This window comes from Oryzias melastigma, linkage group LG14 (assembly GCF_002922805.2).
Source record: "Oryzias melastigma strain HK-1 linkage group LG14, ASM292280v2, whole genome shotgun sequence".
NCBI lineage: Eukaryota > Metazoa > Chordata > Actinopteri > Beloniformes > Adrianichthyidae > Oryzias > Oryzias melastigma.
This window is the reverse complement of record NC_050525.1, coordinates 11,900,484-11,926,237: the sequence shown is the minus strand read 5'-3', so window position 1 is coordinate 11,926,237 and position 25,754 is coordinate 11,900,484. Positions and strand designations below refer to the sequence as shown.

General features: G+C 38.5%; 2 protein-coding genes across 4 annotated transcripts in view; one reads left to right on the top strand and one right to left on the bottom strand.

Annotated features, from left to right (window-relative positions):
* Window positions 1-45: 45 nt before the first annotated feature.
* Window positions 46-19,576, bottom strand: LOC112142840 (unconventional myosin-Ic). 2 transcript variants are annotated; one of them, XM_024266433.2, is made up of 32 exons: window positions 18,008-19,576; window positions 12,260-12,418; window positions 12,055-12,170; window positions 10,529-10,727; window positions 10,351-10,431; window positions 10,092-10,271; window positions 9,926-10,024; window positions 9,470-9,583; window positions 9,317-9,388; window positions 9,114-9,233; window positions 8,956-9,038; window positions 8,754-8,859; window positions 8,565-8,645; window positions 7,639-7,730; window positions 7,473-7,567; window positions 7,302-7,348; window positions 7,098-7,178; window positions 6,778-6,883; window positions 6,556-6,673; window positions 6,363-6,476; window positions 5,545-5,621; window positions 5,048-5,116; window positions 4,689-4,773; window positions 4,452-4,611; window positions 4,286-4,369; window positions 4,105-4,198; window positions 3,952-4,007; window positions 2,685-2,820; window positions 2,268-2,338; window positions 2,098-2,195; window positions 1,914-2,013; window positions 46-402 (listed from the first exon to the last, which is right to left on the bottom strand). In XM_024266433.2, exons 1-32 carry the CDS (start codon window positions 18,023-18,025, stop codon window positions 376-378), a joined length of 3,138 nt encoding a protein of 1,045 aa, XP_024122201.1. In that variant the 5' UTR covers window positions 18,026-19,576; the 3' UTR covers window positions 46-375. The 2 variants fall into 2 exon arrangements, with proteins under 2 accessions (XP_024122201.1, XP_024122202.1); XM_024266434.2 differs by lacking the exon at window positions 18,008-19,576 and adding an exon at window positions 15,980-17,108.
* A 3,834-nt stretch (window positions 19,577-23,410) lies between these two features.
* The window catches only part of arhgap35b (Rho GTPase activating protein 35b), a 24,765-nt gene continuing 22,421 nt past the window's right edge, over window positions 23,411-25,754 (top strand). The window contains exon 1 of one of the 2 annotated variants that reach the window (XM_036215369.1): window positions 23,411-23,597. The gene's annotated coding sequence lies outside the window, so the exon portion shown is untranslated. Of the gene's footprint in view, window positions 24,266-25,754 lie in introns of both variants that reach the window. The other variant, XM_024265824.2, reaches the window with a different exon arrangement.

The window sequence follows — 25,754 nt, the reverse complement described above, 5'->3', positions numbered from 1 at the left end:
CACACCCCAACCTCAGACCTCTGGACTTTCCAAAGATATATTTACTATTTATTGAAATATTTATTTGAATATTATTTATTGCTGTGTGTTTTTGTTTCAGTTCTTTTGCAGAGACATGCAGTTTTACAGATACTTTGTGTTTCTTACAGAAATCTTGTTGTTTTTGAGTGTTAATAAAGATATAAAGCATTTACAAACAGGGAAGACTCTGGGTTATGATTGTCTTGAAATTAAAATATACAAAAGATACTGTGGTGGTAAGCTTGAAGATATGATTCCATTGTTGCTTCATAAGCTGTGTTGTTATCCTGTCTACTAAGTAAGCAGCTTCTGAGCAACTTGGATCGGTTGAGCCGGTTGTAGTTTTTGGTTTCTTCATGTAGTGGCGATCCGTGGGGCAGCCTGCAGGGTGAAAATGTAAGAAAGGTATCCTAAAGTAAATCCAGCTCTCATTTTGTGCATATACTGTGGGGCAAAAAAGTATTTAGTCAGCCACCAATTTTGAAAATTTGATCACTTAAAAAGATCATAGATATATGAGAGACAAAGTAAAAAAAAAAAAAATCCAAAAATCTCATTGTTTGATTTTTAAAATTTTTTTTTGTAAATTATGATGGAGAATAAGTATTTGGACAATAGCAAAAGTTCATCTCAATACTTTGTTATATACCCTTTGCTGGCAATGACAGCAGTAAAACGTTTTCTGTAAGTTTTCACAAACTGTTGCTGATATTTTGGTCCATTCCTCCATACAGATCTCCTCTAGAGCAGTGATGTTTTGGGGCTGTCGCTAGGCAACATGGACATTCAACTCACTCCAAAGATTTTCTATGTGGTTGAGATCTGTTGACTGGCTAGGACACTCCAGAACCTTGAAATGCTTCTTATGAAGCCACTCCTTCGTTACTTAGGCAGTGTGTTTAAGATCGTTGCCATGTGTTCACTAAATCTGACGATACATGGCACCATTCATTCTTTCCTTTACATGGATCAGTTGTCCTTTTGCTGAAAAAAAGCCCCAAAGCATGATGTTTCCACCCACATGCTTCACAGTAGGTCTGGTGTTCTTTGGATGCAACTCAGTATTATTTCTCCTCCAAACACAACAAGCAGAATTCTTACCAAAAAGTTCTATTTTGGTTTCATCTGACCATAGGACGTTCTCCCAATCCTCTTCTGGATCATCCAAATACCCTCTAGCAAACTTTAGACCGGCCTGCACATGTACTGGCTTTAGCAGGGGGACACGTCTGGCACTGCAGAGTTTGAGTCCCTGGTGGTGTAGTGTGTTACTGATGGTAGCTTTGTTACTTTGGTCCCACCCACCTGCAGGTCATTCACTAGATCCCCATTGTGGTTCTGGGATTTTTGCTCCCCGTCCTTGTGATCATTTTGACCCCATGGGGGAGATCTTTTAGGGATCTCCAGATGGAGGGAGATTATCAGTGTTCTTGCTCGTCTTCCATTTTTGATTTCTTCACACAGAGCTGTTTACCTATTGCAGATTCAGTCTTCCTAGTTTGGTGCAGGTCAACTGTTTTGTTTCTGGTGTCCTTAGACAGCTCTTTGGTCCTAGTCATAGTGGAGTTTAGAATGCGACTGTTTGAGGTTGTGGAGTGGTGTCTTTTTAATAGATAACAAGTTCAAACAGGTGTCATTAATACAGGTAACGAGAGACAGGTCTGTGAGAGACAAATCTTGCTTGTTTGTAGGTGACCAAATACTTATTTTCCTCCATAACTTGCAAATAAATTCTTTAAAAATCTTTTTTTTTTTTTACTCATTTTGTCTCATAGTTGAGGTATACCTATAATAAAAAATTACAGGCATCTCTTATCTTTGTATGTCGGAGAACTTGCATAATTGGTGTCTGACTACATATTTATTTGTATTTAAAATTGTAGCTAGCTTACCACCAGCAGATGTCCTCTTTTGCCTTTGGCCACCTTCAGCTCGGAGCCTCTGACAAAATCAATGATCCCTTCCTTGTTTCGAGCCACAGCAAACCGAATGCTGCAGCAGAGGACGAAGAGGAGGAGGCGATGAAGGGGCAGAGAAACACCTGATCACCACAGAGGCACTAAGGCATCAACTCACCTGCCTGGCCTGACATCCACACAGTTGGTCTTCCTTGCCAGCATGCTTAGTTTGGTCACCAGCTCAATCACATGGCTGCAGTGCAGTACTGCATCACTCTGGAGGAAGAGGCAGCTGGGTTAGAGGAGCAGGGACATGACAATAGCCACGACTGCTGAGTCCGCCTGTACCTTCTGTTTGTTGTCCTCACAGGGTACATGGAGAACCAGCATCCCGTCACTGAGAGAGCTCACTGAGATTCCTGTATTAAAAGAAAATGTGAACTCAGAAAGTTAACAAATCACATAAAATAAGCTGAGAAGGTCTATAAATTCAACACAGTAGCTTAAAAATTCCTGACTTTGGGGGTTTTGCGGTTAATTTTTAAATATCCTCCCAAACAGGAAAATTAACACACAGCTTATCGGCTTCCTATAGCTGCTGACATATGCAGGGAGGTTTTACTGGGATTCAGCTGTTATTGCTGCAGGAGGTCAAAGAAAAACTGATCTTATCTGAAAGCTAGAATTTTTCTTTTATTTTTAATAAAGGTTCCTTAAGAAAAACAAAAGATAAAAAACAAAAATAAAAGAATATATGTGTTTCACCTCTGAGAGAAGCGTAGTCAATCTTCTGCTTGATCTTGGTGCGGTCCACCAGCAGAGCAAAGGTGTTGGTGAGGAGCAGCTGTCGAGGGCGGGGCTTGAATCCCCTCCTGTCATACTTGATCACTGAAACGCCATACTGCAAAAGGTCAAGGAGACACAGACGACTTTTACTGCTACTCTAAAAAAAGTACTCACCTTTTATTGAGTTTTGAAATAAAGAGCCTTTCTGACATATTTTGATGTATCGTAAAAGTGTCTCTAATGTCATTTTTTTTTTATAATTATGCCATTTTTAGCCAAAGTCAAAAAGGATGAGTCGTTTTCTAGGAAATAGTTTCTGCAGAGTGGTAGTTGTTCATTAGAAATTGTGTTTCATTCCGTCACAGCCCTAACCTAACATTACCGGCGCAACAAAAATGGTGAGCAATGTTGAAGCTATCCAGCTGTACAGTTTTGAGCCAGATGCCAGCTCAGACCAGGAAAAATGAGCATAAATTAATCAATTTGTCTTCAAGTAGATGAATGAGAATGGAGCAGAACAGGAAGCTTATGGTGTATTTTCTACGTTATAATGACAAGTTTCTTCCAACAAATTTCTTCCTGTATGCTCCTGATTCACAATAATCTTTATAAATGTCCTCGATTATCAGAAACATGCTACAAGAACATGTTAAAACACAATTTTCCTCAAATTAGGTATTTAATTACATGCTGATCCCATGACAATCGATAAAAACACACTGCTGACAAGTTATACAAAATATTTAAAAAATCTGTTTTCAGACAAGATTTTTTTAGTGTTTGAGTATTTGCAACAAAAAAACAAATATCTTACATATAAACAGATTATGGGAAAATACTAATAATTTATTTATCATCTTCACTACAGAAATATGACGGTTCTCTTCACTTAAGGAGACAGGAAATAACATAAAGAAAAAGTACAGCATGAAAAGCTTGTAGACATGTTTACTCTAGAAAAATCACAAAAAATTTACAATTTTTTAGAAAATTATTAGAATTTTTTTTAAACAATCCATTATTTTGATTCTATTTCCATACTTGTTCATTGAGCTTTTTTGGGCAAAAGTCAGAGAAAACTTTGAACAAGCGAGGGATATTCCAGAGCAATTCATTTTAATAATTCATCAGTAAACAGTGAAACAACTCTTGACCATCTGTTGGATGACGTTTGATCAAAAGTGCATCATTAGTTATTTTTAAAATGACCTAATTAAGTTCATTTATTAAGAGGAACGAAACTCACCTGCACTTTTTCACTGCCAAGAGTCTGGAGAACCTTCAGACTGATTTGTTCACGTTCTGCATGAATACATTTGAAAATAATTCTACAATTTTTTTCATGCTATGCTATGAGGTCTTGAATTATTTAACAGAGAGTAAAAAGGCTATACGGTACCAAGCCTGGAGTCCAAGAACAGCCGCCCAACACTCTGGGGGTAAATCTCTTTCTGGTCTTTGAAGATCTCACTGGCTATAAGCTTCTGCATCATCTAGAAAACACAAAAGAAAATCTAAGAGGTAGAATCTACAATTTAAAAATCTACATTTTGTAAATCAAGCGTGTCCTTTCCAGTCACCTGCTTCTTCCACTCAGGCTGGATTCTCCTACAATACTTTGCAACCATGTTGCGCATGTGCAGCCTCTGCAGGTGCTCTGAGGCCTAGAGGGGGAAACTTGCATTTTTCAGGTCCAACTTATTTCCTTTATTTGTAGATGATTCCATGTTTTGCAATTTCTTTTACCTCAACGAGAGATGGAGGAGGTTTTGGCCAGCTTTTGTCTAAAACGCTCACTGGCAGGTTTTTCCTCAGATTTTTGAGGAAAGAGTAGCGCACATGATCGTGGAAGTACTCATTCTCCGGGCAATATTCCTCATGACGATAGATGAAGCCTTTTATGAACCTGGAATGTGGTAATATGGGAAGTATAAAGCACGTGGGACAACAAGGATGGACAACAGAGATGCAATGGACAAGCACCTGCGTATCAACTCTGCAGCCTCTCGCCGCTGCTTAGCCCGCCTGCGTGCTTTCATCCCTCGCCATGCAGACTGGATCACAATCACTGCGCATCCATGAATTTGTGAACACAAAGACAGCATAAACACAATCAAAACTTTAACCCAAGTCAGTGAAGAGACACCAAACTAAAGATAAAGATTCTATTTCAGAGAAATCCTAGAGAAAAAGACCTTCTGCTCCAAAATAATAATAATAAAAAAATAAAGCTTAAAGTTGAAAAAAAATCATAAATAGATTTTTTTGAATGATAAATAAAATGAACTTTACATATATATATGTGTGGCTAGGCTTTAAGGACTGTTGTTCATAATGGAAACCTGCATGTCTGATGCGCTGGTACTTGGATCTCTCTCTGTAGCCTCTCCATGATTTCTGCATGGTGACCGCTGGACAAACAGAGCATACAGAGAATAATAAATAAAGACAATACCACCTAAAGTTACAAGTATTTGTGAAGTAAAAATAAGCTCTGATTTCATTTCTTCTGTTGAGACTGAAAAGCAAATTTGTCTGATGATACTGGAATTGTGGTTTCAGGGGGAGTCAGCAAGTTTACAGGAATGCAAAATGTCATAATAACAAGAAAAAAAAGTACTTTTAACAGTTGATGCTTTTTAGGAAAGCATGATAACATTAGTATGATGACATTTGACATTAAAAAGAGAAGTTTGAGTCACATTTGTTTGTCCAAGTTCTCCTTGAGAAACCTTAAGTATGTTTGACGGACTAAAGCTAAATCTTGATTTAGCTTATTATTAAACATCCTATTTTGATTTTTTAAAAAATAAAGTATTTGAGATTTGCGTTCCCATACCAATCTCTGGCTTTTTGGCCTCGAGTGCATCCTCTGTGGTGAAGAGTGTTTTAGGGAAACGGATGAAGATTTTTGATCTATAAGAACAAGACAGGTTTGAAAAAATATATAAACATTTTTTCATTTAGAAAAAAAACACATAAGAACAAATCTTTTCAAAGACATATTTCCAGCACAAAAACCTACATGACAGTGTATCATTTTGTGTTCCTTGAAACACAGTATATGTTTAACCACACTGAAAATCTTTTAAAAGCATGGTAGTGGAAGTGTGATGGACTGGGCTTGTTTAGCAGTTCTTTAAAAAATATATTAATATATTTTAAATGAGAATGTGAGTCTGATGTCAACGTTCGAGCAGCAAATCTAAAGATGAAAGAATCTGCTTATTGTTATTAACTTTAGCGGAGCAACAAGTAAGAGGATGACAAAACGTTATGTGCAAAATTAGATTAAATTAAATTTAATTTGTTCCTTAAAATTTTTTTTACCAAACATAAAGCAGGATTTTTTTTAACAGAAATAAAAAAATTTTTTTTTGTTGTTGTGACAGCCTATAGCCGCTATGCTTCCAAACCACAAGGTATATGATAGAAAAGGGATCAAAATATCAGTTTCATCTCATCCTTGTTAACCCCTTGAACTTATTTCCAGCTTCAAAAAAATCACTTATGTTTGATGCTAAATTGAGGTAATTTAGGAGCCAAAGTGGTTTGTTACATATTTGCATCACTAGGGTTTAACTTTGAATTAAATCACACTTTATATCAGTTTACCAAAAACTTGCACCATAATTTCTTTAGAAATAGAGTTGTTACCTGCCCAGTTTGTACTCCTCTGGTTTGTAGCCTAGATGGTTAACCAGTGCAGAAACTCCATCCACAAGTCTTCCTTGCCAGTTGGGCCACGTCTCAGGACACAGGGGCTTGTACCTACAGACACATTCAAACCGTATTATTAGCACAAAGCAACAGATAAAACTATAGGCTAGTTAGATGAGAGGTCAGTCACCTCTGCAAGAAGGCTTCAAAGTGCCGGCGGTAAGCAAAGCCGGCTCTCCTGACTCTCAGGTTTTCCATCAGGCCTAAGTACTTGACCTGGTGTCGGACCAGAACTTCATCGAAACGTCCTGCAGACGTAAAGATCACTCACTGGAGGAACTCTGATGTAAACTGTTTGTCTAAATAAGCTAATTTATTAGAATTAGAACAGATTAATAAAAGGCGTTTGTACCTGGTTGCTTGGCATCATTGGGTTTGATACAACGCACATATGATGGCTCTTTAGACATTAGGATCTCCATGAGTTTTGTCAGACTATTTTTAAACTGTGTGGCAGCCTAAACACAAACACAAGAACATGGAAGGATGGGAAACTTTGTGTAAAATCTGTGTTTTTTTTTTGTCACAAGATCAACACAAATCAATTGTTTTTAAGTTAAAAGGGTTTAATTAACAGGATTTTTTTTTTGCTAAAAACTGTCTAAAAATTTGTTTAATGAAGCTCAGAATGGAAAAGGATGAAAATAAATAAAGAGGGAGAGTATTCCGTACCATCTCTGGACGTTTCTGATCGATCACTTCCTCTCTGCGGAAGCAGTGACTCAGGATCTGGTTGTCTGACTGGCACATGACCTGAACAGAAACCAAACCACAAAAACCACATTTCAAAAACACATCTCCCCTCTGCTATTTTCTACTATTGCAAGACTCCCCGTCTGTCTTGAGGCTTCACCTCAACCATTTCCCAACCCTCACCTCTTTCAGGTTCCTGTTCAGAGAATCGTTGTTCTTATCAAGAAAACCTGAATGAGGAAAAAAAAAAAAAAAAAAGAAGACGCAGTTGAGGAATCAGCTCATATATTATGTTATGTTCTATCATAAGACAAAAACCCACAAATGAATTCAGTCCCACTTATCAGAACTTACCACTGACATTATAGTTGACTTCTCCTGCATAATGCAGCAGCCGGAACTCCTCTCTGCTCATTACTCGCCGGGTTTTTCCATTGGCTAATTTGTGCCTGAAACACACACAGCTGTATGGAAGTCCTGCATGGATTCAAAACACAGTCTGTAATAACACAATACTTACGTGATGAAGTGGGGATGGCAGCCCAACGAGTCCTCCAGTTTCTCCAAAAAGGAGAGATCGCAAGCCTCACCGGGTCTCAGGCACTCCTCGTCCTGAAAGATGCACGTTAACTTCAGATACATTCAGTTTGAGGTCAAAATAATAATTTAATGAAACAGTAAAATTGTTTCATTAAATATTGAAGTTGAGAGAGTGGAAAGTATTGGCCTCCAAAGGTGTTTTTGATTTAGAAACACAACATATTAACCGAACATTCTAAAAAAAAAAGTAGTACTGCTGTTGACTGAACATTTGATTGAGAGAAAAATTCCTTTATTAAATATAGATTTAGACATATCAATAAAAAAATTAACTTTTCATTAAATTGCACATTTGATTCAAAAGAGGCGTGCCTAAAAACCTTTAAATAATATGTGTTCCTCTGTAAAACTATGTGTTACATTTCCCATAATGAAACATTAGTCTTCTGACTCCAAATTGATTATCTTAGAGATTTGATGTCAAAGCTCAGACAACATTGAGTTTGGATGAACAGGAACAACTTTAGTTTTGGAATTGACTCATGGAGCAATTTTCCACCGTTTTTGCTACTGCGCGGTTTTCCCTGTGCCTGACCCCAGCCTGGATAAAATAGGGTTGTGTCAGGAAGGGCATCTGGCAAAAAACTCTCTGCCAAACCAAATGTGCAGATCAGTGGACGCTCTGACAGGATGTGCCAAAAGGTGAACAACAACAATATATTTTTAGAGATGTGATGAGATAGATGCTACCGGAAAAGTATGTTGCCAGTCAGAAACCAGAAAAGTCACATACGTAAATATTAATTTGCAAAAAGATTTTTGAATTTCACATATTGCGCTAGTTAAACTAATCAATACAGTAATATAATTAGGGTTAATGAGATTTTTAATAGGAGTCATACTCACTAGAATAGAGATGATGCCTTTGTGTTTCTCCTCGATCAGATCGCAAATGATCTTGTTGTCAAAGTATTTCACCGTCTCCCACTATATTACAAAGAACATCAGATGTTGTGTTGCTATAGAACTCTATAACAGACATGCTCAAACACCTGAAACGTGTTTATTTTGTTCTACTAAGAAGCAAAGGCTCACCGCGATTCCTTCCGTCTCATACTCCTCCTGCTCAGACCGCAGGGTGAGCTCGATGAACAGCTGCTGGAGCTTCTCGTTGCAGAAGTTGATGCAGAACTGTTCAAAGCTGCATGGATTACAATGAGTGGATTTTAGAAGTTAAAGCTAAAATATCTATTTTCTTCTTACTCTTGGCCTATAGGCAGATTAAGATGGCCTATACCTATTGTGCTGTAGAACCTCAAATCCATAAATATCAAGAAGCCCAATAACTGAGGAGCCTCTGGTGCTGTGGTAGAGTTCATCCTGTATGAAGGTAGTACAAAACACTTTACAAATTGAATTCATTTTAGTTTTTTTTTCTAAAAGTAGCTTCTGCACCTTCAAAGCCAACGATTGGTTGATCTTCTCCACCAACCAGGTGAAGGTTCGACCGTACACAGCTTTAGCCAAAGCATCCCGGGCCGACACAGCCTGCTCATAGTTTAGTGGGCTGATCATCTGCAGTTCACACAAACAAGTCTGATGAAGTCACTTGACCGATACAGAGAACCCACTACGGAAACAGACAAGAGGACAATCACCTCCTCCCCTCTGGCGGTGAGTTTCCTGTGAGTGAGCGCCTCCCTGAGGGCTGAGCCATCAACACCCAGCAGCTGCAGAGGAACATCTGAACTCAGACGTGATGTTTTTCGACACATTTGAGAATTGGTATGTATCAGAGGGGATGGACTGACCAGTGCCAGAGTTGATAGTTGAGTCTCAGTGGTAATGTACGTTTCTTCTTCTTCTCCTTCTCCAAAGAGAACGTTTCCCAGATGGAGGACGCTGGCGATGATATTCAGAAGTTTCTGAGGGTCGGGCATGAGAAAGGGAGAAGAAAACAACTTTAAAGATGAAAAATTGAAAAGTAAACTTGTTTTGAATTGTGCAGAAAATTGAGGATATTCAACACTAAAATGAGCTTTTACTGATTGCCCAAATCTGAATTGCTTCCCTACCCCTCTGGCTCCTCCCTATCTTCTGACATGCTAACATTGATAATGTCATCAAGTGATAGTCACGTCTGTATGTGAAGTCACTATTTTTCCCAAATCTCTCCGCTTGGAGGGATAATTGTAGGGAAAGGGTAAAGCCATTGGGGGTAGGAAAGCAATTCAAATTCAGCCATTGTCCCCACCTCTGTGACTAACCTGCACTTCCTCTGTGGTGAAGCCGATCACAGAAAGGGCCTTTATCACAACTTTCCAGTTATTCTTGTCACTTATGGAGCTGACTTTTGGACAGTTCCCCTTCAGACAAAAATATAAAAGATTATTAACACCAAAAGCTGAAGATGTGCCTGAAACTGCATCTTACCTTGACTAGATAACGGTAGCTGTGGGGGTTTCTCTCCAGCTCCAGGGTTTTCAGCAGCTCCTCGTCCCCTCCATCCAAAAGTTGGTAGAAAATGTGAAAGTTTCTTTCGCCGTGGTTCTGGTGCACAACACGGGATTTCTCCAGCAGGTAGTTTAGGATGTGAGCTCCCACTGGAACACCCTTCAAAGTAAAACAGAGGAATGGAAGGAGATGGCAAAAGCAACATAAAATATTTCAATTTTTTTCCAAGAACATTTACCCTAAAATCAAACTGGATATCCATGTATTTTCCAAAGCGACTGGAGTTGTCGTTCCTCAATGTCTTGGCGTTACCAAAAGCCTGACAAAAGGATAGAAAAACGTATATTAGTTTAAGGTAAAAACTCACAAAGAGGTCAAATTGAATCTAACAATATCTGACAGCATACACTACATACCTCCAGAACTGGGTTTGACTGCAGGAGACGGTCACCGAGGGCAGCAGCATGCTCAGTGGTGGGGCAAGTAACAGCGTAGTACAGGAGGATCTTCTTGGAGGCCTCTGTTTTACCTGCCCCGCTCTCACCTGATATGAGGATGCACTGGTCCTTCCTCTCCGTCTTCATGGCTCGGTAAGTATTGTCTGACAAGGCATAGCTGATGACAAACGAGAAGCAGCTTCAGAACAGTTTTCATGGACACTTCAGTGCAGTTTAGCAGGGATGCATCTTCACCCACTTTGTTGTAAATTCATCATTGTTTAATCTGCTATTAGTTCCATAAGCACAATTTTAGCTCAAGCTGTTTAGCCTTCATTTCTAAGAGATTTCTAGTAAAAGTCTGGCAGCAGGGCCTTGAGGATTTGAAATGTGCTTGATCTGATATTTGATTGACTCCATAATGAGTCCTTCTAAGCTGTCCTCAAAGCTGTTGCATAAAAAAGCCAGATCTAATGCAACCATACGGCAGGCAGCTGCAGCTTCAAAGCATCCATCAAAAATTGGGACATCATCTCAGTCGGTGGGAAAGTGAGTAAAGATGGGAATAATAGGAAGTGGGAAAACTGCTTGTGTTTGTAGATAAAACTTAAAATATTCTTTTTATGCATCAAATATTTGTATTTCTAAAGACTTGGATGTTGCATGAAAGGGTGTGAGGCATTGTTAGGTCACATTTTAACGTTGGATATTTTGGTTTTGGAAGAGATCTTAGTCAAACTTTCTCCTTGACGGCTTTAACCAAGCTTTAACTGTTAGATCACACCTATAATTTTACCCATATTTGAAACTGTTAATAAAAGCTCTTGAGATAGCTGGAAGCTAGCTTAAAAATCAAGCTTTCCATTATTGTTTTGAAATGGTTTTATGACAATTTTCTGGCTGAGGAGCAGCAGCTTTTAGACCTTTGCTTGTGACTTAATCTCTTGGCACCGTGCTAACACACACCTGAATGCTTCAGGCAAACACAACGAGGAATGTTTCTACTCTCATGGAGGTCAGATTGGCAGCTGGGAATGAAATCAATCATCCTGCAGCACGAGGCTACCAATTAGACCTTTTGGGAGCATTTAGAAGGCAAACATACAATATGCAAAACTTTTCTTGTAAGACTCATCCATTCTCGATGTGCTAGAAATTCTGTCCAAACAAATTATTTTGCAAAAAAGAGTCAGCAGTTTTAAATTAAAATCTCAACAGTAAAGTGACTCGTCAAAAGAAGCATTTATATTAAAGAACTAGAATGAAACTTGGAAATAATTATTATGGTTTGCTTAAATGTTTGGTTGTATTTTTCCTTTGAGGCTTTAAAAAAAAAAAAGCTAACTATATTTTGTTCATGCGAGAATGTGTTTTCCAAATACTGAGACCAGCTGTGATCAGATGATTTTTTACCACGGGACTTACTGACAATAAAAATAAGATATTACAGTTCTTTTCCAGAAAAATGTTGAATCAAACTCTGGGAGGATTCAGCAGTGACTCACATGTGAGGTGATATTTCGTAGAAGCTGACCCCTCTGTAACGCTCCATCTGCTGCTTTGAGTAAATCTCCAGCTCTTTGTACGGGTTCATCGACACAAGCACTGAGCCGATGTATGTCTGTAGCAAAACATCAGGGAGAAGAGACGCTGACATGAACTGATATGTGAAGCTGACCAAAACTGTTTTCAGACTGTCATTCATATTACGTAGATGAGATTTTCTCTGAAGCGCCGTCTCAGGTTTTCAATGAAGGCCGCCTCACTGTTGTAGTTTTCCAGCAGGACAAAGTCCTGCACTCCCACCCTGTCACGGGCAGTCAGGGCGCTCTCCATCACCAGCCGCACTCGTCCTTCAATCTCCACTTCCTGTGCAAAGAGAATGCAAAGAGCAGAGGTAACTTATTTTAATCATCATAAGAGCGACATGGTTCATCTTGTCCTGAATTCACACTTAAACCCTATATCACCATTCGTTTCATATTTGATACACACATTTCTATCTCAGCATGATCCAAACTTTCCTTAAGAACAAGATGGTTCATGTTTTCTGCCCTGTAGTTCATCATTATTCCTCTAGGGGCAGTAGAAGCGCTTTTCCTGCTGATTTCAAAATGGCTGCTTCCATTAAATCTCACAAACACGTTTGGTGGGAAAAGTTTAGCTAGTTTTCTAAAGTTTATCATGAGAATAACTCATCTACTTTTTTTGTTTTTTTATGACTATTTGCTGAATTGAAAGAATCAATCAATCAATATAATTGTATTTATAAAAAAGCAAACATGCAAAATTTTTCGATAATAAATTGTTTTTAATACAGTTGTATCAAATAATAAAATGTGTTATGTTCGATCCACACACAATAAAATTTTTGGATCAAATTTGAGACAGTAGGTAAATAAGGTGCTTTCGAACATTCATGTCAATATTTTAAACTTACATTGTTGTGAGCAAAAACTTAACAAATCACCCGATGTAACTCATATCTCATAAAGAATTATATTGCAATGTATTTGTGGCTTTAATCAATTTTATCATCCTTGTGCTATCCATGGCACATTAACGTTAGGAGTGGGGTCGGAACCCACAAGACAAGTCAGTGTACTGAACTGTTTTTCTTCAATGATTTTTGATTTTTACTGGTGTGTGTGACAGACATGAAATCTTGTCCACTTTCATCCACATTTTTCATTGGAGGAATAATACGTCAATGTAAGAGTGAGGGTGGGGTCATCTGGACCACACAAGATAGCAAAGGTTAAGAAACATTAAAAAAATATTTTTTTTTTTGTCATTTCCTTGATGTAGTGTGCTTTACAGTGTGAACTATACCCTAACATTTATTGGGAGTTTAAGGATTTCTTAACTTTGTAGAGCAGGCGGCAAGCAGACAATTAGTAAGAAAATAAGTTAAATTAGAAAAGCCCTTCTCAATCCATGATGCAGCAATGGAACCACAAGGGAGATAAATACCAAGCTTAGATGGCACCAAGCTAACCCTCAGATCTGACCCCGAGGTAGATCGGGTTACAATGGCCTGAAGAAGATAACCGTCGAGAGAAAAAAACCTAGTTGATCATTAAATTTAGAAAGAATAAATCCTCGAATTGCAATCATTTTCCAAGTCACACTATTTATCTGTCTGTTTATCTTGGTGATTTCTTCAAAAAATTATCCATCTATTGCAGAGATGTCAAACTCAATCACACAGGAGGCCAAAATCCAAAACACACCTTAGGTCGCGAGCCGAACAGGATAAACATTTATTGAACACACTTAAGCTCAATTTTTAAAACTTAAAAGAAACGTAACTTTTTAACATTACTATGAATAAAAACAGGCAGGAATATTATTCCAGAAAAAATCAACTTAAACCTAGAATAAATTTCAATATTTTATTTTCAATAAAAATACATTTTGACAAAATTATACAAGTTAGAAATAAGCGCAAGAGAACATTCTTCTTCTGTTTATAATAGCAATAAAAATGATCTGGAGGGCCCGATATAATTACCCCAAGGGCCAGATCCGCCCCCCCGGCCTTGACTTTAACACGTGATCTATCGTATAACCCACCTAATCGTTTTCAGGGTCTCAGGACTGCTCCACTGCAAAAACAGACCTCTTAGAAATAAGTCAAAGAGTCTAACCCCATTGGCGGATCTTCTTTAAATAAGTCAATCAAATCACCCAATGAGTAAAGAAACAAGGTCTAAGAATTCTTATTTTAAAGTAAAAGATCTAGTCACTAAGATATGTTTTTTTTTAACTAAGATTTTCTTGCTATTGAAAAACTTTCTTGATAAGATTATTTTGCTTGCAAGATAGAAAATAAGACAATTTTTCATAAAACAATATATTTTTTTTTTACTTTCTTAAGATTCAGTTTTTGCAGTGTGGAGCCTCTTACAGCCCATGTCAGGCGAAGGTGGGCTACACAATTCGGCGTCAATCACAGAGGCAAACAACACACTCATTCACATCTTATGTACAATTAAGAGTCACTAATTGGTCAAGAACAAGTAAACTCCACACAAAAAGGATCCAGATGGTAACCACTATGACCATGCAGCCCTCTGCAAATCAAGACGGTCACAGAAAATAATATATGTTTAATGATCTAATAGATCTATTGGTTCTGTTATTTAGATACATTCATACATTTTGTAATAAATTAAACAATACAGACTCAGATTTTGCGAGAATGTTGGAAGTTTTTCTTGTGTGAAAACTGCTCTCACGTAGTGTGGCAACATGTTTCTAAATTCAATGTTTTGGTGATCAGGAGGCACACAAAGACTCACTTTCTCAGATGCATTTCACATTCACACAAGCTGCGTTTCCATTACACTTTTGCGCAAAACTTTTTCGAAATTTCTAGAATTTCGATAAAACAATGTTTCGAAAAAACAGCGTTTCCATTAACCCATGATTATGCGAAAAACTCGAAGTAATTCCCGCGATAAGTCATTAAAAAAACGTGACGACGGATTTAAACACTATTTTCATGTGCAGTAGATACATTCACATTTCTGCCACGGAGCTAGCTCTCATCCTTCCCATCAGAGAAGACGTCTACGTCTGATCCGAGCCTTGGAGCGGCAGGCTCCTTAAACGCGGGAGCGACGTAGAGTCAAACAGTTTTGTTAAATCGTGGTTGAAGAATTCACCGAAGAGCTGTGGATTCAGCATTTTTGCATGACACGCTCAACTTTTGATGAGCTGTGCGGTGCCCAAGGCAGCCAGTTGCTGTGAAAAAGCGCATTTGACCAGCTTTTCCTGCTTCCTGTCCGAAACGCCATATCCGGTTAATGGTCACGTGACTCGTTTGTTTCGAAAAAAGTGTTTCCATTACAGTTTTTCGAAAAACTACTGTTTCGATACGGCCCAAATACCACCTCCTCTAAGCGCAAAAACTTTATTTCGAAAAAGGCGAGTTTTTTCGAAATTGTGGTGTTTCCATTAGGATAATTTAATATCGAAATTCCGTTTTTCGAAATTTCAGAGTTAATGGAAACACGACTACAGATGCAAACTGACATTTTCTGTTTAACGATTTCAACACTTTTTGGGATTGTCTGAAATTGCAAGAATAGCTTCAGAAAACAGTCAGAGTGTTTCTCAATACTGTGTGAAAAGACTGATTAATCCATGAAGATATTTGAGGAATTTCAGTGACGAACATGTTAAGATGTGGAGTTAGTGAATTATAATGTATGTACAATACAAACACATCTATATCGGGAGACTTTAATAGTTAATGTGTACATGTCAACCCCACTATGATGGCAAACATCAACCTGTAGACAGGACAGAATAATCAGATGTAACTGTCAAAGCTTCTTTCTCATTATTGCTTCTCTTATTAGATTCACACAAAATCACATCCAAACATGTCAAAAACATAAAATGTTGGCAGTCGCCACTTACTGGTAATAATTATCCAGACTTATGATTCAGCGCGCAATCACTCCGCTACACCCAAAGCGAACTGAGAGCCCTCTATGTTCAGTTTTCCAAGGCTCAGTCACAAGAGAAACTCTTTTAAACGCTTTACATTCTCAAAAAAAGGAAAACAAGCAAAAAGTGGAACAAAGGGGCTAGACTTCCACAGCACTTGTGTTTTTCTTGAGTGCAACAGCCTCTCAAGGGTCTCATTTCAGCTGAAAGGTCATTATCTTCAGTCACTTTGTGCCGGAAAATCCGCTGCAAAAATCCAAGAGGACAACAGTGGAAGAGGGCCAAGAGCCAAAAGAAAGTCAGTGGATACTTCCACTGCTGAGCCTCCTCCCTCCTTCTACTCAGAGGTATTGTTCTCTCATTTGCAGGTGGGCTTCCTACAGATAGTAAAACAGTCAGATTTTCCTAAGGATGCATGAGAGGAATGTTAAGGTCAGGCTTTGGGCAGTTGTTCACTGTCCAACTGCTCATTTTTACCAGGGATTCCCAATTGTCTATCATGATATCTGAGTACGTTTTTTGGGTCCACTAGCTATGTTTCTGATGATTATATGTCTAATATTTATTCAGGTATGAGATCTTATCTGAAGTTTCTGAAAGTTTTTGGTTTTCAATATTATGTCAAGAAAATTGTCAAGAGTTTTTCTTAGCAAATATTTAACTATATTGTAAAAAAAAAAAAAAGAAAAGAAAAAGTGAAAACTAAAAAAGAAAGAAAGATCTCAATTAAAGCTATGGGACAATTCATCCTGATTTACCAAACTGCAAAGACAAATTAGTCAAATTTTTTTTCTTTCGGGGGAGCCCATCGTTGTTTGTGGAATGACACATTTCCATCCCATAATTCCTTGTAGCCACAACATTTAAAGCTGTGTCTGATGCAGTGGAGATGTGAAGTAAGCAAAAGTACAAGGAGCAACACAAAAGTCTGTTTTAAAGGATTTTAGCTGAAGTCCTTCTAATCTTGAATAGACCCCTGTGCTTAACCCTTGTGCTATCTTATGGGGTCCAGATGACCCAACCCTTACACTGACATGATATCCATCCTATGACAAATGTGGATGAAAGTGGACAGGATTTCATGTCTGCTACGGACACCAGTGAAAATCAAAAATCATTAAAATAGTCCAACACGCTGTCTTGTTGGGTCCAGATGACCCCACTCCTATGTCAACATACCTAGTATAGCACAAGGGTATTCTGGTGAACTCTTTCTATTTGGATGTTAAGTTAACTAAATTCAAATTGAAAATAGGATTTTATGTAAGTATAATAATGATGCAGCAGCATGTTATCCAGGCTATCTGCATTTGCAACATTTTTTAGGTTAATTGTTGCAAAACTTTATTTTTTTAATCTATTATAAACCCAAAAAGACACATCCACAGCAGCAATTTTATTTTGCTTAATCTTTTTTAACCAAAAAATTTTGCCCAAAATGTATCAAAAAATATAAACTTTTGCTTAAAAGTAGCTGTTAAGTGATGTGCAGAAGAAGTGGAGGAGGAAAATTTATTGTCAGAGAGCTAACCTGCTTGTTAGAGAGATTTGGCAGACACTGTTCAAGTGCACAAAGTGGGATTTAACTGTGAGCTACGGATATCTGGTGAAATCTGCAGGTTTTGTTCGTGCAGCTGCTGTAACAACCAGCAAGGAGGTTAGCAGTGGGATCTGGCTTCAGGCCCTGTGACTAAGCTCTGCTGGGCTGACTGCATGCGGATTGTCTTCCTTATAAGGCGTGCCCCACCACAGTGTCCCATTGCAAGCAGGTCTGGACCACAGCTGCCGCTCTACCACCAAGTAAACGCAAAAATACCAGCTTTATTTTCTCTGGATCGCTGTACAAAAACCAAAATACACACAAACACAGACAGGAAAAGAAAATCGGGACGTGACTGTTTCTTTTTGTTGGTGATTAGATCACAACTTTTATTACAAGCAAACAAGTAAAACTAAACATGAAAAACACAGCAAAGAGCATCATGCCATAGATCTTACCCTTCCTTGATACCTCATCCTGTCCTGTTCCTCCTGCTTGGATGCAAAAGTGGGGGTTCCTCCTCAGGCTGGCGCTCCTCCTCCTCCTCCCGTGTTTGACAGACTTTTCGGCTGCAGCTCCTCATCCACCTTTGCCCATGGGCAACAGAACTCGCCCACTGGTCTCGTCTCCTCTAAGTCACTTTGTTCCAGCTTCTCCTCGGCTTTCCTCCTACTCGCCTGCAAAGATCCAGCGCAGCTCCTCTTGTTTACACCTTTAATCCATTTTACCCATAACAGGTCAGAGTCAATGACGGCTTCTCCACTCGTCTCCTGCTCTCTAAACTAAATGAAACAAGGGCAGGAACTCCACTTACACGTCACACCAAATGAAAAAGAAAAAAAAAGAAAAACAGTCAAGGCAAAGTATGCTGTTGAAAAAAAGAAATAAAGAGAGGGAAGTCGGATAGTCTGTGGAAAAAATGGCTAAGATCTCCACTCCGCAGCTATTAAAAGAAAAAAAAACTGAAATCACATGATGACCTCTCAAAACATACTTTTCCTCTCTGTTTGCTTCCCTCCCTTTTCTCCCACAAGCTGAGACAGATTCACTTTATGGAAGCGTTTGCCTAAAACTCTGCCTGGCTGTGAGGGTCCTCTGGTGCTGACGAAAATACTCACATCTCATTTTAAACGTTAACCTTAAGTTTGTTTGTTTTTTTAAACCTTTTCTCGTGGTGTTTCTTCCAGCTCTGGCATTTCTGGGGAGTGTCATGAAGGCCACATTCCCTCTTCAGGGAGCAGCAGCCGCCTCTGGCTTCCCACCCCTCATCTTTTGCTTCCCTCGCTTTTCCTACCCATCATCATCAAATATCTAACACTCAGGAATCTGAATAATGCTGCCCAGATGGAGAAGGTTCTGTGTTCTTCCCCCGCTGCCTCGTCTTCAAACGTGGAGTTAAAACAAAAGTGGCACATCTTAATTGCTACGTTTCTAACTGTTCTTTTACCTTATTTAAACTTTTATTCCATCTTTTTTATTCTTATGATTTACTTCCTTTAAATATAAAAAGACGTAAAGACCCTCTCTGATCAATTTTGGATATATTGTAGAAGTGTTCCCAGTGTTTTTTTTTTTTTAGCCAAAATAAAAAAAAAAAACGGTGTCATTTTTTTAGGATATAGTTTCTGCAGAGCGGCAGGAGTTCATTTGAAATTCACCTCTGAGTTGTGGGCGGGACTGTGTTAGCACTGAGTAACTCCCACATCCCATCATCCATCTGTTTAGGTACGTCCCTGCTAGCTTACAGCACCTCGCCACCTAACAGTGCAACAAAAGTGGATTTTTGAAGCTAGTTTTAGGCCAGATGCCAGCTCAGGCCTTTTATTTATCTGAAAGTGGGGGAATTAGAAGGGGGCGGAGCTTGTGACTTGCCGTAATAACTTGTACATCATACTTGCAAGCTCCTGATTCTCAACAAGTTGAATAAATAAATAAGCATGCAACTTTAAGCTTAATTTTCTATAAAAATGTTAACCCTTTAACACTGTCTAGTGTTTCTGCTCTTTGGTTTAATTAAACCGTTAACACAATCAACGTCATTCCAGAATCTGCTGGAATGACGTTGATTGTGTGAACAGTTAAAAATAAAGATTTTGTTAAAGTTAAAGCGTCACTGATGACGCCTCAGGTGTTAAAGGGTTAAAAACACCAAGAACATGAGTTTTGTTGGTGTGGGCCTATAAAAGAAGTGGATTCAACTTCAGAAAGCTAAATCTTTACAAAAAAAATAATTGCATGTCTAATGAAATGTTATGGATTAATAAAAAGAATACAGTCCACTTTACTTAGTCTTCTCTGACACGAACATGTGAAACCCTTTCAGCATCTTTTTTTAATCAAATTAGAAAGAAAAAAAACATTTATGTATTCCTATCTCTGAAAAGAACGAAACAGAACACTTCAATGTGACTCCAAACAAACTACAAAAAACTTTCTTACAAAGTCTATCACTTAGGTGTTCCATTGCATAGTTGGGTTGTTTTTTCTGTCTTGTTCCCATCTTTGTTCAGCAGTTCCTGTAAGAAAGATTTCCTTCCTTGATGTTTCCTGATGTTCAGGATCTTCCTCAAACAAGAATTCTGCATGTCTGACTCGAAACTACTATTGAAGCAGGTAAACCAAAGAAAGCATTGACTCTATCTATGACTCAGTGTTAAATATGGCCGGGCTAAAACAGGAGATTTTGTTACGAGCTTTCTTTACTGAAACCCACAAAATTAGCTAAAAAAAACATATTTGCATAAATTCCCTTTTTATGCATGTTTTTTTTAATATATATATATAATTTTTATTTTATTTCAGGCTTAACAATAGCTCAATTTGGACTATATGAGATGGTGGTTTTTCGTTTGAGTGTTATATATGTCTTAAAAACACCAAAAACTCACTTTTAACTGCTGTGATGAAACCTAATCAAACTTAAACTTGTAATATAATTTTTTTTATCCCTCATTTGGCATTCTATATCTTCAAGAAAGCTCTAAGGAGGTGATAAAATCAATAAAAACCTACTGAGTTTGCTTTGTTGTGTCCTCCATTTTGCTATTTTACTTTATTAAGATAAATAAAGTTGTAAATATTAAACTTTGATATATTTTAAGTTAATTCAGGCCTAAAAGTGTTTGAGGGTTGTTTGGGCCTTCCAAACCTTCTCTATTTGCATATTGTTTCCTTGGTACAGATGCCATTTCCTACCTATTGTCTGCCTGTGCTCAGCTCCCTTAGCGCCCATCTGTTGTCCCTTTCACCCCGTTCTAACCTCTGCCGCCTCTCATCCCCCCAGATCCCCGTTACACCACAAAGACTCCTTTATAAACTAACCCAAGTGTAAAACAAACCCCTGCGAAGCAACAAGCACCGGAAAAGCAGCTTTTTAAGGTTTCAGAAATTCTGAAGCTTAAAAATGGTGTCAGGAAAATAACACAATATGACAAACATTTTTGATTTCATATATGATGTTAATATGAATCCTTTGTATGATTACTGCGACAGTCTTGAACTATGTATTGTGGGAGATAAACAGGCTTAGTGCTCTGCCTAGTGGCAGCTCCATCAACTACACTGAAATGTTTCCAGTTATTCAGAAGAAATGGATTACCATTACAGCTGCGTCCACAGTCAGACCCAATGAACTTGATGAGTGCTGCTCAGCACAAATGCTCTCATTAATTAAAGGCTCAATGTAACCTTTAAAGACGTGTGCACTTCTCACAAACACACATCACTGTAGAGAAACATCAAATGTGCCTACCTGGTCGATTGAGAGAGAAAGCTCATGAAACTTGAGGTCTCTGAATCAAAGAATAGTTAAATGAAATGCAATAAATCATCTTTGGCAAAGAGAAAACATGGAGAAATAAAACACAACTAACAAATACCACTTCACTCGCCGTCTGCAAATCCAGCAGGAGGCAGCAACACTAACTTTAATTGTAATCAGATATGATGCTGATGAGCGACCTGTCAAAGGCTTGATGCAAGATTGGACCTGCTCTGGTATCGGACCCAACGCAGCGTAACCCCGCTCACCAATCACACTGCAGCATTGGTTGATCTGGTCCATCAGCATGCAGGTCAAAGCTGCAGAGGTAAGTTAGCTTTACAGTGTTCAGTGGAGTTACTCATACAAGGGGTACCCATTGTTTTTACAATGAATGTGCAAACACATACAGGAAAAATGACAAATTCTTCATTTACTTAAGTATACATCCACCTAAAAGCGACTAGAAATGTTTATATTTTTATTGTGTTTCTTTAATTCAGATTTTGTTTTTTTAACTGTACAAATGGTGACACCGCTGATTAAATTGTTTACTGTTCACTAACTTAATATCTGAAACTTTTTATTTTAAGACTTAAAACTTTAAAGACGTACTCCAATTATCTTTTGCGAACGTATTCTCAGTTCTCTAGTAATGAGTAGGGGGGTGAGAAAATATTCATTCATTGAAATTTTGCAATACTTTAATTGTATCGATTTAAAATAGTGCCAAGGCTATATTTACTTCATTATTTAAAAAATTAAGTAATTTTAAATAAAAAAAATATTTAAGAGCAAACATGTAGTTCTGTCTTACTTTTACTTTACACTTAAATATATCCTAAATTACCCAAAGAAAAGCATCATGAATTTGTTTGGGCAAACGGGAATTTGTTTTTGAGTTGCAGTTGCTGTGCTTAATGTTCTGATCATTAAATAACAAGTATTTTACATTTTTACCTTTGCAAAAAATGTGTTAATATTCAGATCATTCCTAAGTCATAATTTAGAAAATTGTGAAATATTGTCTGATACTGTCTTGGGATGTATTGGTATCGTATCATGACACGTGTATCGTGATATGTATCGTATCACCGGACTCCCCTAGTTATGAATATGTCGTTTTTAGCCAAAAATAAACAACCTGACATCATTTTAGTACAGTAGCAGTAGTTCTTTAGAAGTATGCTTTTGAGTTGTGGGCGGGACTGAGTAAGCCTTCCCTGACTTCCCATCATCCTTCTGTTTACTCTTATTCCCAATAGCTTACATAGCTCACAACCCCAACTTTACATTACGGGTGCAACAATAATAGTGAGCAATATTGGATCTATCCAGCCACACAGTTTTGATCCAGATTCCAGCTCTAGTGAGGAAAACAAAGACATTCATGGATCTATTTGTCTACAAGGGGATGCATCAGAATGGAGCAGAGCAGGGACCTTGTAGGTAACAATTACAGGCTTTTTTGAACAGTTTATCTTTTACCCGCTGCCGATTCTCAATGATTTCAATAATGAAATACTCAGAAACACAATCATAGAACTAATTGTCCTTATTTATGTCCTTAATCTTAAGAATATTGCAACTAAAACAAGTTAAAAACAAAACAAAAACACAATTTTCATTAAAGTGTTAAGACTAAAAGTTTTGACCAAAAATATTAGCAATTCTGTTCCTCGTTCATGTATAGTAGTTTTGTTTGTCCCAAAATAATTAAATAGGAGAAATGTTATAAAAATAGGCATATTCATGAACATATATGCAACATTATTTATACAGTATATGAATATATATCATAAATTGGAATGCTGATTTTCAAGTTATGACTGGTAGATTCAAACCTTGTTCATAAAGTTTGGTAAATAGATGAAGATAACAGATTAATTTAGACATTTGAGTCTTTTTTTTCTCTAAATGTAAGTAAACAAAAATGGGGAAATTCATCTGGGAAACTTTTGGCCCCATAACCTTTTGCCCCTGATGAGGGCCCCTCCTCTACGGGACAGGAACAGGAGCCAAGGACATGGACTGTTGACATTTTCCTTGTTTTTTATCATCACCTGAAAGGATGTCTAAACACATTTCCACACTCCTGTGAGTTTACATCATAAATCCTGAAGTGTGATCAGGATCCAAACTGCAGTTCTGATGGTGACTAGGGCGTTCCGGCTTTGAACGTGCACTCTGGTGGCTGTGGAATCGATTGCTTTGGAGTGCGTGGAGCCCGCAGAGGCAGCAGTGTGCTGCTGAGCTGACCTGCTGCAGTTGTGTGAGGGCGCCGCTGGGTGAGTCCCTCTCTCCGTTGCTCGTGTCTCCACAGCTCCCTTTTCCCAAAGAAAAGAAGAGGAGATCTCGGTCCAGGGAGGAGGGCCGCCGCCATTATCGGAAAGCTGACAGAATTGGCCGCTTCCAAAGGCGCTATCGGTTCGCTAAGAGAGCAGGACACGGAGGATTTGTGCGGCGGAGGGCTCTACATTTGAAAGGAAACGGCACGGAGTGCGCAAAGGAGCGGACTGTTGTGTGGCGTGCGCGGCCGGCCCAGCGTTATTATGTGGGCACAACAATGGACAGAATAATTATTGCAAAAGCAACGTGGTAACCACAGAGGAAGACGACTTTGCTCAAATTAGACGCCCGATTTGCGCAGGAGACAAAGCCCAGAGCAGACCGCGGATCGGGCTATTGTTCGTGTTTATTTTATTTTATTTTATTTTATTTCATGTTTTTTATTATTTTTTTTTAATTCCTTCCTCTCCGATGTTTAATTGGCACAAAAACTGTCTGAGAATCCGGACGGAGTCGATTTGATTCACTGGATCGGCGCTGATCGCGGGAGGTTTGGGCAAAAGTTCCGACCCATGCTGGATTCTGCGGCGTTTGCTTGTGCACATCAGGCGGCGGCGAGGGCTGCGGCAAACCCTGACAGATGCGAGAGGAGAAAGGCAATGCGATGGTATGTATGTTTGTGTTCTCTCTTTGTGTTTGCACCGGAGGGGTCGCGTCCAAACCTACGGGAAAAGGTTCGATTGCATGATTTAGGTTTTTTTTTTTCTTTTGGAGGGGGAGGCAGGTCATCCCGGGTCCTGGCGCTGCAGCTTCATTATGTAGACTGCAGGCCCGGCGTGGTCAGCCCCTCTCTGCACTGGTAATCCTCTGCCGAGCATGAACGATCGTGTCTGGAAGCAGGTCACAGGTCTGAAGGGGTTGAATTTTGGCTGGTGGCGGTGCGTCTGGACGCACGGTTTCCTTGTTTGTGCGCGCTCTGTTACCAGGCCTTATAGCTCAGCTGAGACCTCCCATGGTTTGTGCTGACCCTGCCTGAGCCCTTCCCTCCAGTGAAAGTGAACCGCATATCCCCAGCGCTATCATCTTAACCCAAAGCCTGGAGTGGAGTGCATCTTTTTTTTTTCTCGCCGGATGTTTGACTGTCTGCAGCAGATCGTTAAGGAGGGGCTTTATGCCCTTTAAAGAAAAAAAGAAAAATGTCTGACATGTTTTAGTCAAGAGAACAAAAGCATGCTTTTCAAACGTCCCTGTACAGCTGTGTTTGGAGACTGCGGTCAAGCCAGCTGTCATACGAATTTGTGTGGTCAAGTCAGCCGTTCCTAAATTTTTGGTGCGCTCGTATTCTCAGCATTACGGAACCTGCGCAAACAAAGCCGCCAGAGACTACAATACAATGCATAGTGGGAAATATAGTTAAATTGATTCTTGTTCTTCAAGGTTTGATTCTTGTTCTTCAAGGTGATGCTGATCAGAATGAGTGGCGCTAAACTGAGAAATCGTGTTTTTTGTAATACTTTCTTTAAAAAAATGTGAATATCTGATGTAAAAATGAACAAGATGTCAAATCATGCTTATGTGTGTTATTGTTGCCCAACTTTATTTTCAATTTTGATGATTTCTTTGGAACGATTAACCCAGCAGCTATTTGTCATCTGTTGTCCAAAGACAGACGTTGAAAATTATTATGAAGAACATAATAGTAAAGTTAATACTAAGTAGGAAGAGTACATTCAAATTCAATGGACTGTCAAGAACAACCCAGATTACCTGATTTATTATTCATGATCTTACTTCATCCCTTCAGGACTATGTTGGATACACACCCTGTCTGTTTCAGACACTTTTACTGTGGAATATTTGAATAATCCATGTTTGAAAACACAAACATTAAACTTTTACAACTTGGTTTATCGCCTTTTTTTTAACAGAGATATGTTTGAATGACTGTAGCTAAAAATTTAGCCATAATCCATGATACCAATTATTGTCGTTCCCTTCAGAACTATATTGGCTACACACCCTGTGTATTTCAGACACTTTTACTGTGGAATATTTGAATAATCCATCTTTGAAAACACAAATTTTAAACTTTTCAAAGGGGTTTCACGCCTATTTTTAAACAGAGATACCATGTTTGAATGACTGTAGCTAAAAAT